General features: G+C 55.9%; 1 protein-coding gene across 1 annotated transcript in view; it reads left to right on the top strand.

Moving 5' to 3' along the window:
• The first annotated feature begins 2,429 nt into the window (after positions 1-2,429).
• TSPAN11 (tetraspanin 11) overlaps positions 2,430-17,668 on the top strand; it is a 34,647-nt gene continuing 19,408 nt past the window's right edge. Inside the window, exons 1-2 of the mRNA XM_060113322.1 lie at positions 2,430-2,513; positions 14,253-14,444. Coding sequence (XP_059969305.1) covers positions 2,430-2,513; positions 14,253-14,444 — 276 coding nt within the window. The remainder of the gene's footprint in view (positions 2,514-14,252; positions 14,445-17,668) is intronic.

Raw genomic sequence — 17,668 nt, 5'->3', positions numbered from 1 at the left:
GGTAAGAGCTCGGGCTGAGTCAGAAGCTCCTCGTTCTGTTCGGGCTTTGCCACTTACTTGCTCTGTGACTTGGACAGCTTATTTAACCTGTCAGAGCCTCACTTTCCTTATCTTGCAAAAGGAATGGGAATAACCCTACTTCATAGGGCTGTTGGGAAGCTGGAACAGGATCACCCGTGTAAAGCACTTAATCCTGGGCTTGGCACGTAATAAGTGCTAAGTTAGCTGCACAGAGAAATTAAGTAACTTGCCCAAGGTCACACAGCTGGGAAATGACAAGGCTAGGTTTCACATCCAGGCATCTGGCTCCAAGCTGGTTCTGACACTTCTTTGGGGGCCTCTGCCAGCCCTAGCCTATGGCCCCACGTATGGTAGGGTCCTATGTAAGGAGCACAGAACAGGGGGTTAGGCAACCGTTAGCCATGTGACTTGAGAGAGGTCGTTTGAAAATGAGTCTTAGCTCAGACATGGATTAAATTCCTCACTCCTTCTGCAGAAGGTTGGATTAAGTGAGTCCAGAGGTTTTTGCCGACCCTGACATTCCACAGCACTGTGGGCTGTGGAATGTCTTCTCTACCCCTCAGGGCCGAAACTTTACCATTAGAAATACGTTTCTTTTGTTAAATCCTGTCATCTGCCTGAACTCTTTTAAAAATAGTTTCCTTCAGAGGGTCCTGACCCCTTGGTTTGCAGGTCTAGAGAAGGTTCTGGTGCATGAGTCCAGTGGGCCCCGGCTGGGAGGGGAGGGCCAGACAAAGGGAGAAGAGAACGCAGACAGGAGTGGCTGGGCCCCAAACAAACGGTCAGTTTACCAATGGCCCCGGTGGCCCAGAGGGTCCCTCGTCAGGACCCTGTGCACAATGACCTGCACAGTGACCGTGTAATAGCTCCCGGTCCAGTCGCCTGGCCGACCCCATCGAGCACCGCTTTTTACACTTTTTATAGGGCTTCCTTTTTTCTCCTTCTGTATTTTTTCCACCACCCTACCTCTCAGACTAAATCGGAGGAAAATGGGTTTTGTCTTTTTTTACCAAGAAGACAAAGTCTTAAATTACCTTCTTCAAGGTCTGCAAATAGAAATCCCAAATAAGACAGCCACCTCTTCTTTTCTGTCTTCCTCTCGCCTTGTCTCAGGAGCCCATGAGCTTGAAATAAAACTCAGCACGGTGGCTCCAGGGGAAGTAATCTGGGCCCGGCCGGCAGCGGCCGCGGAGAGGGGGCAGGGCAGTGGCGGGAGGGCCCGAGCAGACACTGGCGGGAATGGAGGAGAGGGCGGTGGAGGTGGGCAAAGCCAAGGCCTGCTTGCTCTGGGTCTGGAATAAAAGAGGCCCCCCTAAAGGGGACGGTTCCTCAAGGAGCAGCTACGCTCTGAGTGTCAGAGCGTGTGTGTGGCGGGGGGGAGCCCAGGGAATGAGAAGCCCGAGGAGAGGTCTCGGAGGCTGCTTTGGGATTTAGATGCAAACAGGATCACCGGGCACATGAACCCCCATCTTCTCATCCCACCGACGCCACGGTTCCCAGAGAGCCCACCAGCGGGGGCATCGGGACAAGGAGAAGGAGCATGGTTCTGGGGCAAAGACTAGGAATTTTAGGGCTGGCGCTCTGGGTTCTAACCCCTGCCACATGTAATATTAATAGCCAACAGTATAGAACACTTACTCCGTGCCAGGGACTGTGGTCAACACCTCACGTAGGTCATCCCATTTCACCTGCAAGACAGCCCTGCCACGTGGGCATCATTATTCTCTCCAGTACAGATGAGGACACGGAGGACGAGAGGTTACGTAACTACCCACATTCTCACATACCTTGTGACAGATCAGGGTTTAAACCCAGGGAGCCAGACTCCAGATCTTGTCATCCTACTGCCAAACCACTCGGTCTACCGACCTGCTTCCTTCTTTGGAAAGTCGAGGTGCTGGGGTGGCCTGGGGATCATCGAGGTCCTTTCCAGCACAGATGCTCTGATTTGGGGCTCATGCCTCACCTGCGCATGCAGAGGTCCTGTTCAAATGATACAGGGTTCCACTACAAGGCAGGCACGCCAAGTGTGTGTGTGTGTGTGTGTGTGTGCGCGCGCGCAGGACAGGTGAACTTGTGTCCTGCCACCCTGCTAAGATGGGGGGACAATAAGAACACAATAGCTCAGTACAAATTCTGTACGAAGACTTGCAGGTTAGTCCTGCATCAGAAGGGCCAAACCAAGATCCACAGGGCTAGAAAATTCTGTGTGGTTCACCTCCATTTTGTGTCCAATGACCTTGGCGTTTCCCTGCTCTTTGCTTGGGGTTGCACACCCCCAGTCTGAGAGTCCCCGGCCAGACAGGCTAGGATGCCCTTTGAAGGGAACCTTGCCTGGCTCTGGGCAGGCGAGGCCGCCTCCGTGGACCCCTGGCCACATGTGTGTCTTCTTTGCAGGCCCAGCAACCATGGCCCATTACAAGGTCGAGCAGGACGACTGGCTGACCGTCTACTTGAAGTATTTACTCGCCGTCTTTAACTTCTTCTTCTGGGTAAGTGAACCCGGCACGCGCCACCTGCTTCTCCAGCACCGTGTGAGTCAAGCCGTCTTTGCTTTTTGTGAGTCATCGCTCTGGAGCTGATTTTTTCCAAATCAAAGACCACCCATGGGCTAATTCTGCCCACTTGAAAGCAAATGTGTACATTTGCTACTGAGGGGGAACATAAGACTCGGCTTGCAGGTTGGCATGGAGTCCGTACCGCACAGCATCCGGGCATCGCAATGAGCTTGCATTCCGGCCTCAGTGCACAAGGTCTGGCTCTCCCTCCCCTGCTGACTTGTGGCTCCAGTGCCTGGTGGGAAATGTGACGGCCTCAAATAACTGCTTGTTTTCCTCCGAAGCCCATTTGCCTTTCATGATTCACATTCTCCAGGCCCGAGGCAGAGAAACATAAGTCCTGGGGGGCCCAGGGCTGCCTCTGTGCATCGGGAATGGTCTCTGTAGCGACTCCCCCTCGGGGAACCACCCGGGCTAGGTCATCCAGGAAGAAAGGAGTCTGTCCACTTGAGGCAATTATCCAGATAATTGGTAGCAGAATACCATGAGGTCCCAAAAGAGCCAGAGACTGGAATGTGTCTGGAGAGGCAGAAGAGGGCTAACGGTGCAGGCGCCGCCGTCAGCAGACAGGCTCTGCTGTAGGCAACTCACCTACGCTGGCTGAGCCTGTGTCCCCAGTTAAACGAAAGCTATTTGGCAATGACCAACCCGCTTTTTTGCCTAATATAACTTCCTTGTTCCCAACCCTTCTGTCTAGAAAAGTCTTTCGTTTTGTATGGCTCTCGGAACTCCTTTGCATCTGCTAGATGGGATGCTGCCTGATTCAAATCGAGTTTTGTTCAAATCAACTTAACATTTTTAATGTGCCTCAGTTTATTTTATTTTTAAAATTTATTTATTTATGGCTGCATTGGGTCTTCATTGCTGCACGCGGGCTTTCTCTAGTTGCGGCGAGCGGGGGTTACTCTTCGTGCAGTGCGTGGGCTTCTCATCGCGGTGGCTTCTCTTGTTGCGGAGCACAGGCTATAGGTGCGTGGGCTTCAGTAGTTGTGGCTCACGGGCTCAGTAGTCATGGCTAGCGGGCTCTAGAACGCAGGCTCAATAGTTGTGGTGCACGGGCTTAGTTGCTCCGCGGCATGTGGGATCTTCCCGGACCAGGGCTCGAACCTGTGTCCCCTGCATTGGCAGGTGGATTCTTAACCACGGCAACACCAGGGAAGTCCCTCAGTTTATCTGTTAAGAGTGTATTTCACAGATGCCCTGAAATGGTGTATGTGAAGTGCTTAATTCCGTCTCTGCACACAGAAGGCATTCAATAAATGCAGTATTTTGGATATATTAGATGTAGAAGGCCCGAAAATGCCACCAGATCAACCTGCTGGTAAGGCAGGGCTGTTTCCTTGTTGCCATGGCAAAGGATGCACTCTCAGAAGCCTCTCAGAAAGGCGGAGGCAAAGCTGGGCTATGTTTGCCTTTTCAGAGTCTTCCACTAAGATTAATGAAATTGCTTAATACTGGGAAAGATCATGGTATAGTAGTTAAGGACTGGTACACACAGCAAGGCAAGGGTTTAGAAGAGTCTTGGAGCGGGGACACACAATGCTATCTATTCAGAAGTTAAACAATCTGACGTTTGCTTAAATGCTTCTTGCAAAGTTCCTGAAATGAACAATGAACTTGTTTTATTTGCAACTTTTCTCTTCCTGGACGAGCGTTTCCTGGAATAGGAAAGTTGTATGGATGAAGACAGTGGAATAATAAAGCCGCCGTGATACGATCAGGTCACTGTGTGGGCGTAGATAGTTTCGATTCTCAGAGAGAAATCCGGTGGGGTGTTTAAGATTCTCGTTGAGTGAGGATTTTTTAAAAAAATACAGTAAGTCCCTTACATACGAATGAGTTCCGTTCCAAGAGCGCATTCATAAGTCCAGTTTGTTCGTAAGTCCAACAGAGTTAGCCTAGGTACCCAACACAGTCGGCTATATAGATAGTACTGTACTGTAATAGGTTTACAACACTTTTCACACAAATAATACATAAAAACAAACACAAAAAATAAAGAAAACATTTTTAATCTTACAGTACAGTACCTTGAAAAGTACAGTAGTCCAGCACGACAGCTGGCACACGGGGGCTGGCACCGAGTGAACAGGCAGGAAGAGTTACTGACTGGAGGAGGGAGAGGAGGTGGGAAATGGTAGAGCTGAAGGATCCTCAGCAACAGGAGATGGATCAAGCTGCAATTTCACTCACGCCTGACGTTGATGCCACAGGTTCTGGTTCCTTGCTGGAACCAGATGCACATTTGCATCTTTTTTTTTTTTTTTTTTTTTTTTGCGGTACGCGGGCCTCTCACTGTTGTGGCCTCTCCCGTTGCGGAGCACAGGCTCCGGACACGCAGGTTCAGCGGCCATGGCTCACGGGCCCAGCCGCTCCGCGGCATATGGGATCCTCCCAGACCGGGGCACGAACCTGTGTCCCCTGCATCGGCAGGTGGACTCTCAACCACTGTGCCACCAGGGAAGCCCACGTTTGCATCTTTGAAAGCTTGCCCCTTGAAGGTTTGTATGTAGGGGACTTACTGTAATAAGTGTGCTTTTCCAGCTCATAAAGTCTTATGTATCCACTAATAATCGATAAAATACTAAAAAATATAAGTAAGAAAAAAAATGGCCCATATCTCAGGTTATTAGGCTCCTAGGGTGCTGTAACAAAGAAGCATAAATTGAGTTGCTTAAGACAACAGAAATTTATTGTCTCACAGCTCTGGAGGCCAAAATCAAGTCTGAAACAAGGGTCAGCAGGGCCGTGCTCCCTCTGAGACTCTAGGTAGGACCTTCCTTGCCTCTTATCATGAGTTGCTCAGCCCAAGACCCTGACCGTGCACGGGGGCCTGGGAGGGGGAGCGGGCAGCAGGCGTGGTGACCACCCGTGGGGTCCCTTCCACCTGAGCGGACCTGGGGTCTGTCAGCCAGATGGGCAGCAAGTGTGTCAGCCCAGCAGCTCCCCACACAGACCTCCCTGCTTTGAGTTGAAAATACCCCTGCCGGGGGGCCTGGCTGAATGCATCCCAGCTTCCAGGGACCTACTCGCCCCAAGCCTCCTCCCCATATGGGTCATGGTCGGTTTCGATGGTCCAAGCCTCAGGGTCCCGGCATCCATCCCCTGGACCCCCTGTGACCTCCTCAGTAGACATGGGACAGACCCCCGGCCCATCTCTTCCCGCGGCAGAGCACAGCCTCGCACATTTGTCAGCGCACAGCCCCTGGGAATTTTCAAGACGTCTCCAGGGAGGGGGCCTTGTCCACGAGGATCCCTCCCACACACCCTGGAGTCCAGCTGCTGGCCCTCCCCGCTGAGCCTCTCTTATAAGACTCGTGGCAGAGCCAGTGTCTGCGCTGTGGATGCTCCCCACCCTGAAGCAGTCCCCACCTCTTCCCCCTTCCCTGTAGAACCTATGCAGAGCAACAGGGAGGGTCCCCAAAGAGCCCCCATCTGCTGTCCACTGAAGCCCCTCCCAGTGCTCCCCCTGCACAGGCATGGAAGGTGACCTGGATGGCAGAGGCAGGTTGATTGGGTGAACACTCACGCTTCCTTTCTCCCCAGAACAGCGGTCCTTCCCCGTACATCAGCTTGCTACGCCGTCCACATCCAGCACAGAGAAGATAGGGAAGCCCAGGTCCTCCCTGCGGGGTTCCGATGCCTGGCATCTGAGAGGCATTGCTGGATAACGACCGTCCGTGGATCATCCCCTGCGATACGCAGGTCAACCCTGCTGGCTGTATCACTGTTATCCTCATGTTACAGACAGGGGAGCAGATACACCCAGTTCAGAATCCTGCCCAAGGTCTTGTCGTGGTGATAAGGAAAGCTGGTGCTAACATCCAGGTATTCTGGTCCGTGATAATTGAAAATCGATTCCATGGCGTTTATTAAGCATGTGCTCAGTGCCCAGCCCTGTTGTGGACGCTTGGAATACGTCCATGGACAAAGCTCCCAGCATCCATGGAGCTTTCTGTTGTAGGCCTTCCCTGGGCTGTGCATCCACCCTCGTCCTCCCAGTGCCCCGAGGCCGTGAACGGCTCTATGCGAGCCCTGTGTTACCGAGGTGGAAGCAGTCTGCCTGACGCCCCAGAGCTGGAGGCCCCTCTCTCTCTGACCCCTAAGCCAGGGAGCCTGGCCGTCAGCCCTGACGTAACCTGCTGCCTCCAGCTCTGAGTCCTGCATTTTCCCAGTGTCCCGGGTGCCGGGAAAACTTGGGCTCAAGTTCAGGCTCAAATTGAGACTCCCGTTGTCTATTTGCCATGGAAGATGAGGTGCTGTGGACTGAACTGTGACCCAGAGGGATTCATATGTCGAAGCCCTAACCCTCAATGTGACTGTATTTGGAGACAGGGCATTTAGAAGGTAATTAAGGTTAAATGAAGTCACAAGGGTGAGATCCTAATCCGATGGGATTGGCCTTACAAGTAGAAGAAGAGAGCTCTCTCTCTAAGCCTGCCCAGAGGAAAGGCCATGAGGACACAGTGGGGAGACAGCCGTCGTCTGTAAGCAAAGAAGGTCCTCACCAAAACTGGATCAGCCAGCACCTTATCTGGAGGACTTGCAGCCTCCAGAACCGTGAGAAATAGAAATAAATTTCTGTTGTTTAAGCTGCTCTGCTATGGCGTTTTATTAGGGCAACCTTGAGCAGACTAAAACATTAGGCAAATCACTTAATCTCACTGAGCTTCACGTTTTTCATACGTTAAATGGGAATATCAGTACCTGTAAGAATTAAAGATGAATATTTAGAAAAACATTTCGCACAGTGTCTGACATACGCCTACCTGGTGCTCAGCTGTTATGTGTAGCTATTATGGTTAGACTAAGGGGCACGCATAGCTTTCTATGTCCATAGCTCTGGCTTGGAGGCTTTGGGGATCATGACCCATATAAGAAATTCGTGGAAGCATAAGAATTGCTCACATGAAGCATCATTCACGAAGCTAAGCTTACCCTTACCGTGTGCAGTGCACTCTGATGCTTTCTCCTCTGTAGCGTGGTGGTTCGGTTTGGTTTGGTTTTTTAGCACAGGTTACCACCCACCAAGTTTAGCTCACAGCCCTAAATGGTTACATCCCAAAGTTTGAAACACCCAGAGCAGTGAGATGGGGGGGGGGGGACAGCACCCCCTCCACCCCCAGGTGGGCAGGATTCAGGTGCCAGTCATGCAGTGCAAGGTCTTGATGAGACTTTAAACCAAGTCTCCACCAGCTGCCACCATAGCACAATTTGAGGGTTATAAATCATCTTACACTCCAAAATGATTCTACAGTCACTCTGTAATTATCTTCGTTCCCATTCTGTAGATGATAAAACTTCAGCTGAGATGACTGGCAGAGTTCTAGGTCAAGTCTGGGTTTTCTGACTCTGCGTCTGGTGTCCTTCCCATCTCCATAGACCACTGACTCGTAACCACAGCCTTAGACCCACCACTCTGATGCCTACTTGGACTCCAAAATGTCCCCAGGAGTCAGGGTTGAACCTGGATTAGGACGTTTTCATGGTGTGGACAGTTCAGACACGCAGAGCATGAAGAATATAAGCAGAACTGGAGTATAGCATCGCAATACACACCTGCATCCTGTATCTAAGCTCCGCCCCACCTCTGGACCCCTACCCCCTACTCAACCCATGCCTGTCCCCCATCCTTCACCATCACCCTGCCCCTGACTCCCACCCCACCCCCACCATCCAGTTCGACTAATGCAGAGTTGAACATGACCATCTCACTGGGCAGGGGTGGCTCCCTTGGATACAGCTCTGGGTCAGGAACCAAAAACGCCAAAGCTTTCATGACCCTAAAAAAGAAAATGTGACCCAAGCTTCCTATGCAGCCACCTAGGAAATGCTTTACCTTCCCCTCCCATTTCCTACACGGGTCCTTACAGCTCCCATCACCCCTGCAATGTTGTTCTCTAATGTATTATTTTAATTAGCTCCTTGGCAGTGTTAATAATCAAAACTTTTCCAACCTCCCAGGAGCTATGCAGGCTGTGGGAGAGCCAGGGAAGCAGCGGCTCCCTTGCCCGGGGTTGCCGCCTCTGCTCCGGAAGCTCTGTGCTGCCCGGGGCACTGGCTGCAGTGTCCGCACCTCCCTCAGGGGCCAGTGGGGCTCAGACTCCAGGGGATCCCTGGGATCCCTTAGGGGGACATGGACCAAGACAGGAGGCAGCGGTGATGGAGGACTCGCCCGACCAGGGCAGTGAAGTGGCTTGAGAGCATCCCTCCAGGGTCCCCAGGGAGGGCCTGGTAGGGAAGAGCCTCTGCTCACCCCCTGCCGAGGGGAGAAGCCTTCACTCTGTTCACCATCGTCCCACTGATGGTGGCCTCTGCCCACCTCCTGGGACAGATCATCTGAGGAAGAACAGCTGAGGGGCCCCGTGGCTGGCGTTTCTGCTGCGTCCCTTCTTAAGGTGCTGAAGTCGCAGGACCCCGTGGTGTCCAGGCATCCTGCCTCTCTGTGCTTCAGCATCTGCTGGGGGACAGGTCCCTACTCGGGGGGAACGCACATCTGGTCTGCCCAGGGCCACGGTGGGGAGACCGGTCCAGGAGGAAGCCTGTGGTGGCCACTCTGAGCCGTCCCCGCTGCAGCCCAGACACCCCTCAGCTTGCCTGGGGGTGTCCGCAGCCCAGTGGGTGGAGAGGGCATGAAGTGGACGTCAGGTTTCTTGAGTTCTAGGCCCCCGGCCAGTCACAGGTCCTTGGAAAAGTCACTGCTCTCTGGGCCTCAGTTTCTTCCCCAGAATATAGAAGGGTTAGACCTGACGGTTTCCTCTGCCCGCTTCCTCTGTCTCTCCTCCTTCCATGGGGAGTTAACAGGGCATCTCTCATACGTGGAGCGCTCTGCTGCAGGTGCTAAGGTGAGTGAGGTTTAACCAAGAATCTAGAGCGGGAGGCAGACAAAGTACCGAATGCAGCAAACACGCCGCGATGCCTGTAGCTGCAGAAACCCGTGCGGGCGGGGACTAGTAGGGCGGACGGGCTGATTTGCTGGGAGGGGGGCGGGGACAGCGCCAGGCAGCATCCCTCCAGGTTCTGAGCTGCGTGTGGAAGAGAACAGGTGATCTGAGTCCCCTCCCAGCCCCGACCCTCAGTAAGTCCCATGAGATGTGCCCGTGTGATGAGGAGACTGGTCCTTGCTGTCCCTGCAAGAGAGTGAGAAGTCCAGAGTGGCGACCATGGGGGTCCTGGTCTGGGCCGTGGCGGGTGCCGTTGATGAGACTGGTAGAGGGGAGGGGCGCGGAGGACAGGGGTGGCTCTAACTGGGTGAACACTCATCCAGCCCCCAGTCCTTCCCAGTCCAGGTGGTGCTTGGCGCCTGCAGGCCCCCAGCAAACACTTAGGGGAGTGGACTGCACCACCACCTGTGCGATCTCCGCCCCCTCCCCGTGCCACTGCGGGCAGAGAGCACTCCTGCCCCGGGGTCCTCCCGTGTTGGGAGCCCCAGCGTCCTGGGCCTGCTGCACCGGCTGGTCCCCTCCCCAATCCCAGCCCAGAAGCCATTCGGCAGCCTGACGAGGAGAGGAAAGCCCTGCCATGACTTTTACACTCCGCCTGCTTTCCTCTGGGTCTGCAGCCTTAGGTCCCTCAAGACTCAGTGTGTGCGGCCGCTCAGGCTAATCCTTCTCCCAAGATGACAAGCAACTTTTTGGCCATGTTTCTTCTCTATAAATGGGCCGTTCCTAAAATTGCACGGCCTGGGTGACCTGCCCGCCCCTCCCGGCCTGCCTGCGTCCTGGTTGGTAAGAAGGCCAGCTTCACCCTCTGCAGGGTTTTCTGGCCGATTGGCTACAGGCTACGGTTTTGAAAAATGTACTTAATATTCCAAAGGAATCCAACCCAGTTTCTGTAAAGAGCCAAATACTGTTGAATCAACTGTATGCAAATAGCCGCTGCACAGCTCAGCAGGGTCATTTGGCTCCGGTCCCAGTCGGTCTTCCATGGGGCCTCTTCCATGGCTCTTTCTGCTGACCCGGCATCTCTGAACCACTTGACGAAAGCCATGAGCATCTTGCTGGAGGTGTATTGGCAGATGGTCGTGGGGACATGTCACCCATGCGGAAGACCTCAGAGCTTCTCATCCGGCCATTTTACAGATGAAGAAACTGAGGCTTCCAGAGGCGAAATGTCTGCACACTCACACACTTAGTCAGGGGCACGGCCAGGGCTGGGACCCAAGCCCACTGACCCCTTCCCTCCCAAGACTCCCTCTGGCGATCCGTCCCGACGTTGGGCAGCTTTGACTTCTGTCCAAAGGAAAGATCGCTTTCTAAAGAGCCAACCGGGTTCCAAGCAGGACGCCCCCTGAAGGACTTGAAACCCTCTTGCTCCGGATGGCAAACCCCACCGGGTGTCCCCAGCAGACGCTCTGTGACCCCCCAGGGGAGTTCTGGGGGCCCCACTGACTCGGACCCGCCTCCTGATTTCCTCTGCACATCAGGACCAGTGTGACTTTGTTGCTTTCCACACCTTAATCAGGACGGTGTGTCCGCCCAGACCCTCCCCTATGGGCGAGGGCCCCGCTGCCACCCTGGCTGGGCTGCAGCCCTGCCTGCTTCGCGAGATCCCAGCCGTTTCTGTGACCGGGACACACTCCTCTCTTCGGGGGTCAGTGTGCTTATCCGCGGCTGCATTTCTCACAGCACCCCTCACTCCCCTGGGAGCACATAGTTTCTTCCTTTCTTGTGTAATTTAACTTTCCTCCATTTGGACTGAAAATCCTGTTCCTCGTCACGCCCCCTTCTACCCCAAAGCTCCTATCAAAGCGAACACCCTGGGCTTCCCTGGTGGCGCAGTGGTTGAGAGTCCGCCTGCCGATGCAGGGGACACGGGTTTGTGCCCCGGTCCGGGAAGATCCTGCGTGCCGCGGAGCGGCTGGGCCCGTGAGCCCTGGCCGCTGAGCCTGCACGTCCAGAGCCTGTGCTCCGCAAAGGGAGAGGCCACAACAGTGAGAGGCCCGCGTACTGCAAAAAAAAAAAAAAAAAAGCAAACACCTGATGCAGACAGGGAAGTGGCTGGAGGGGCAGTCCTGAGCTGGGCCAAGGGCCTCCAGGCCACAGCCCCAGGGGAGGGTGTTCTTGGGATCCTGCTGGGGGAGGGGACAGGACTGACCCCTGTTGACTAGGAAACTACACGGTGGTTCTCAGCTGGAACCACCTGGGAACTTAGTGAAGGATCCAGGCCCGATCCCACCCCCAGAAATCCAGTCACCTTGGTGATGTGCAGAGGCCTCTGGGTGGTGGTGCGGCCCAGCTGAGAAGCACTGCCTTAGAGGGTGCAAGGTGGAGGGGGCCCCAGAGACATCTACACCGGGGTCATTGTGAGATGCAAGATGAGGCCTCAGCCCCCGAAGCTGAGTGCATTATTTTATGTGGATGACGTTTCTCTGGGCAAAGCATCCAAAGCTTTTTATCAGATTCTCAGTGGGTTCCATGTCCCCCAGCAGATTACGTGTCCCCAGTGCTGTCCACACGTACCCCTTTTGGTGGTTCCAGATCCGATGCTAAGCCTGTGGGGTTGATAAGCCTAATGGCTGATGTGCCTATTTCTATAAAGACACTACACACATCAAAAGTTAGATCCACTCAGTGTGGTCATGTTGACTATTTCATGCTGCTCAGAATCTCTTCTTGGTACTACCACGTGCCTTTCATTAATAAAAAATGAGAAATGAACTATTACTTAATGCACTGTGTTTGATAGGCAGAAACCCTTCAAAACATAAAACCCGTGGGAAAAAGTAATCAAAGGGGCCCTTGGTGGTTATAGGTTGGGAACCGCTGGCCTAACACGTCCACCTTGTTTGAGAGATGAAGAAACTGAGGCCCAGAGAGGTTAAGGGACCATCTTTAGGTCACACAGCCAGTTATGCACAGTTGAGACTCTCTCTCAAGCCTCCTGGGCATGCTGTAGGGGCAGAAAGGATATGTGCAGAATATAACCCTCACTTGACACAATCCTGTTGACCCAGATGGAGGAAATTCCTCACTGGTCCTGGAGGTTATGTGGCCAGAGGTAGCGCACGCTCCAGAGAATTAGAAAGCCTGTTGTAGTCCAGGATTTCATCCAGCCTAAGACACCATCACTTGTAAGACACACCATTGTTTTCTGTACCGCAAGGCAAGAGTGCGGCCAAGCGTGGTTGTAAGATGCCGTCAACCATAAGATGTGTCTGGTTTGGGAGATGTTAAAACGGGAGAAAAAATACGTGCCGTGGAATCAAAGGAGGTGGATTCCATTTGGAGCTGTGCGACATCCTTCCACCTGGTTCTCTTACCCGCTAGAGGTGCTAAGGGGGATGAAATGCCCCTTAAAAGAAAACAGATGTATCTAAAAAGCAGGAGTGAGTGGGGGAGCAGGCCCAGCCCAGCGTGTGCGATCCCAGGACAGAGTCCCACACTGGCCCTCAGCAGACCTGGGTTTGCATCTCAATCTCGAAACTCTGGGCGGGTTTCTGGGGGGGTGGGGTGGGGCGTGTGCAGGAGGGTGTCCTCTCCAGGACGCTCTGTTCTCTCCAGCCTCCATTTCTTCATATGCAAAAGAGAACATGCCTGTTCCCACCCGCCTGCCCTAAGCCTCCTGAACTATTGTGAAGCTCGGAAGAGAATGTGGAAAGTTGAGCCATGGAGGCGCCTGGTGCAGACTCGTTGCTAAGGAGCTTCCGTCTGCCCCGCTGAGGTCTGCAAACGGCAGGCGGGTTATACAGAGTCATCGGGGCCATGGGACCGAGCCCACTGGGGCTGCCCACCTTCAGCCACACTCAGGACCCCCTGAGGGAGCAGCAGCCCCCATCGGAGAAGAACTCATCCTCAGATGAGGCAGGGAGGCTGGGGGCCAGACGGACATCTGCCTTCCCAGGAGCAGGTGGCAGATCGGGTCACAGATGCCGGGATCCTGCCCCCACCCCAAACCCTGGGCCGACACCCCTGCTGTTCACCATCTGGCACCTCGGGGACACACACACACATACTTTGCCCAGGATCACAGCCTCAGAAACGGTCATTCAGCCTCACTGCAGAAGGCTGTATATACAGGGCAGCTGTATTTCCCAGGGTCCCTTCCTGGGATCAGGGCCGAAAGGGGTCAGACGGTCAGCAAAGAGGACACCTCCCCCCCGCTCAGTGACCTGCCGTCCCAGAGCGACTCCAGCCAGTGAAGTGTGTGTCCCTTCCTTTGCGGGGGAGGGGGGCAGCTCGGCCGAGCCGCAGGCCCAGGCTCCGAACGGGGGCTGGCCCTGCCCTGTGTCGCCCCTCAGAGGCGGCCCTCGGGCAGCTCCCCGTCCTCTGGTGGCCTCGTTCTCTGTCTGTAGAGCAGAGATGAGAAGCCCAGTCGCGCTTCCCCCACGGGCGATGAGACGGGGGCTTGTGAAAGTGGCCCGCCAGGGATGCAAGCCGGGGAGGAGCTCTCGGGGTTGGGGGCGGGGACGGCGGGAGGGGGTCCCCACAACTGGAGTGTCCCTGCGTCATGACGGGGACGCACGGGCATCGTGGTGGGAAGCACGGGACCGGGAGTCAGACCTGGATCCAAACTCGTGTCCCTGCCTCTCACCTCGACCATGGGTGAGCCTCTGTTTCCCCATCTACAAAATGGGCAGCCAGACACTTCCCACGGGCTCCTCAAAGGACCAAATGAGATGATGCACGGGAAGGGCCTCGTAGGCGGCGGGTGCTCAGACCCGGTGTCCCGCAGGTGGGGGGTGCCGCGGTCATGGCCGTGGGCGTCTGGACCCTGGTGGAGAAGAGCGGCTACCTCAGCGTCCTGGCCTCCAGCACCTTCGCCGCGTCCGCCTACATCCTCCTCTTCGCGGGCGCGCTCGTCATGGTGACCGGCTTCCTGGGCTTTGGTGCCGTAATCCGCGAGGATAGGAGCTGCCTCTCTGCGGTGAGTGTCTGCCCGGCCCTGCCCAGCGCCGTGGGCAGAGGAAGGGCCACCTGCCCAGGGCTTCTGAGAGCCTGGCCCCCTGACCAGGCTCCGCGCTGAGAGCCCCACCCGGTGACGCTGGCCTTGGCCTTGGAGGCCTCGGGAAGGCTGCCATGGTCTCCAGGTGCTTGGGACCTAAGCCCGGAGGGCACCTCGGAGGTGGCGGCAGCACTCTGCTTCTCCCCTTTTTTCTCCTCCTCCCCCCCCTCCTCCTCTTCCTCTGTCCAGATTTTATCATGGTGATTTTCAAAAATAGGCAAAAATGAAGAGAACGTTATAATGAAGCTCCAGCTCATCACCCAGACCCACTGCCCATCCTGTCCAGCTGCGCCCTCCCCCGCTCCCCGCCCCGCCCAAGACCCCAGACATCATGTCACCTGTAAAGATTTCAGGGTGTACCTCAAAAACGTAAGGATCCTTTTTTTAGAAGAGGTAATGACAAGACCATTATCACACCGAAAAACAATTAACAGTCCTTCCTTGATATCATGAAATAACCAGGCAATTCCAAATTTCCCCAACTGACCCATAAGCTGTTCTTTTTTTTTTTTTTTTTTTTTTTGCAGTTTATTTGAATCAGAACCTAAATTTGTAAGGTCTGTGTATTAGAGTTGGTCGATTTGTCTCCCAAGTCACTTTTAGTCTCTAAGCTCCCCATCAATCTCTCTCTGTTTTTTTTCCTTGCAATTTACCTGTTGAAGGAACCAGGTCATTTGTGCTTTACTCTCTCCCAGTCTGGGCTTTCTGATGCCTTCCTGGTGAGGTTCTCGTAGTTGGGTGCAGAAGCTTGATCAGACTCAGGTGTGATCGTTTGGGCAGGTGTTTCCTGGGTGAGGTGGGCAACACAGGCTCCTGGTCGGACGCCCCCCGGAAAGCTGAGAGGACACCCGCACCCCACCTCTGGCTCCAAGTGTCAGGAAGAGAAGGGCTGCACTCGAGGGGGCAGGAGCCGGAGTCCCGCTCAGGACTCCCAGACCCTCCCTCCCTCCTGGGCTCCTGTCGCCAGGGCAGGCTCCCTGGGGCCCGGGGGGCATCTCCCCAGCGACAAGCCCAGCGCGGGCAGGGTAGGCTACAAAACATCCGGACTCAGAAAGGAAGGGCGGGGGCTGGATTCAATCAGGTTGAGCCTGAAAAGGCTGCGGGAAGAAGCCTTGAGGGCTGTGCCCTCCCTGACCCGCTCCCCGTGCCCATCGCTGACGTGGCAGCCTCAGCCCCGCGTGTCCGACCAGAGAGAGGAGGGGCCGGGGGGGCCGCCCCCCGCCTCCTCTTTCGCCAGCCGTGACCTAGTTTTTAGCTCTGGGGGCAGCAGCCCCTGTGCCCAGGCTCAGCGGGACAGCCCTCCCCTGCCTAGAAAAAGCCCTTAGCTCTGCTGAGGGTCGCCCAGAGCAGGGTGCGGGCCGCGTGGATGGTGGGGGGGTGAAGGCCCACGGGGACCAGCCACCAGAGCGTGGCTTTGACTTGAGCTGTCCTTCCAGCCGTGGGACAGGGGTGCCCTGAGCCAGCCTGTCCCTGCCAACCGTCCCCAACTCCTGAGTCCTGGTGAGCCTGCTGACACCCTTGATCGGACCAGTGTGAGCTGGATGAGGACACGAGACATGACTGAGGGACCGGGCCTGTGGTGTAGCTGGTGGTGAGGGGCAGGGAGGTCCAGCCCTCTGGGACTGAGGCTTACAGGGACCGGGGCTGCTGGGCCCAGAGAGAGCCCGTCCCCTGCATCATCCGTGACCCCCTTTGCCCTGCTCAGCCCTGGTCCTGCGGGAAGCAGGGCCTTCGCCTTGGCCTCTGGTCTCGGGCTGAGCCCTCTGGCCTGGGAGGCAAGCTGCCGGCCATCCTTCCCACCCAGAGGCCTCCCTCTTGGTTCTAAAGGAGACCTGTGGGCCGTGGTCCCTTGCAGCCTGGGAAACAGGCCCCTGCTTGCTGCCGGGACACGATTATAGCACAGTGGGTTTGGATCACGGAGCGCCGCCTTCCTCCAAAAGCAGCCCTGCAGAGTCACGAGAGTTGTGACCTCTGTGTGCCAGGCCGTTCGAAACGCTCAGGCATGTTAGTTCCTTTGACCCTCATGCCAGCCCCACGTTGTGGGGGTGAGGAACGTGGGTTAGAGAGGCTAAGCCATCAGGTCTGGGTCACACTGCTGGCGGGTGGCCGTCCCCAGGCGCCTGCTCCCACCCGCCGCTCGGCACAGCCTCTAGAAGGTGCCGTCCCCCCCCAGGTGAGAAAGCTGGCCTGGAAGGCATGGGGCCAGCGAGGGCCGGGGCTGCCTTGTGGATGCTGCTCCGTTAGAATCACCTCCGCCTCACCTGGGGAGGCCAAGCGTGATGGAGGGAAGCCGAGCGGGACGGCGAGTGCAGAGACAACGTCTCCTGAGTCTGTGGACACCTGCGCAGAGCGGCTGCCCTCAGAAGTCTGGGGGTGCAAGAGTGACTCCCGCGGGGCCCAGCTAGGCCCCAGGGCAGGAGACGGGGTGGAAGCCCTTGCCCTCATTATAGTGCAGAAATAACTGTGCACGGTCAGAACTCATCCAGGCTAGAAGGGAACCCAAGGGCCATCGAGTCCAACACTCCATCCAAGGGGCTGCAGGACCCCGGGGAGAGTGGGGGTCCCCCAGGTGTTAATGGGGGTACTCAGCGTTAGTGGCCTTTTTGGAGGCTGTCAAACCGTAAGCTCTTTTCCCCTTGGCGTCTCGGAGACCAGAGGAGAGCCGAGGGGTCTGTAACTGGCCACTGTCTGCCCGCCCAGCACTGACCTCAGCCCCCCTTCCTACACGATCCATCCACGAGACATGTCCCGCCATCCAGGCCGAGCCATCATGAAAACACGTCTCCAGCCTCCCCAGTCGCAGCCTGACCGTCACTTGGCCTGGGGACCACCCCTGTGCCTGGGGCCGGGCAGAGACCGTGCGAAGACTTAGGAAGGCCAGGGGCTCGGCCGGCCTGTGGGCCGGGAGCACACCTCTTGCTCCAGGCTTCTGACCTTCAGAGGGTCAACAAACAGATGGGCCTGCTTGTCTCCCTGGGCCTGGAGGCAGGGCTGGGGGGCGCAGGGGCTGCTGGACAGGCGGGTGTGAGATGCCGCCCGTCTTCTCAGCCCCACTTGACCCCCCTGCCCGCGTTCGCTTCTATCCCGCCCAGAACCGATGAGCTCTCTGGCCCGACATCGCTAACCAGACACATCAGAGAGGCGCC

The sequence above is a fragment of the Mesoplodon densirostris genome, chromosome 11, assembly GCF_025265405.1.
Source record: "Mesoplodon densirostris isolate mMesDen1 chromosome 11, mMesDen1 primary haplotype, whole genome shotgun sequence".
NCBI classification, from domain to species: Eukaryota; Metazoa; Chordata; class Mammalia; order Artiodactyla; family Ziphiidae; genus Mesoplodon; species Mesoplodon densirostris.
The sequence above is the reverse complement of the archived record's forward strand: the minus strand, read 5'-3'. Positions and strand labels throughout refer to the sequence as shown.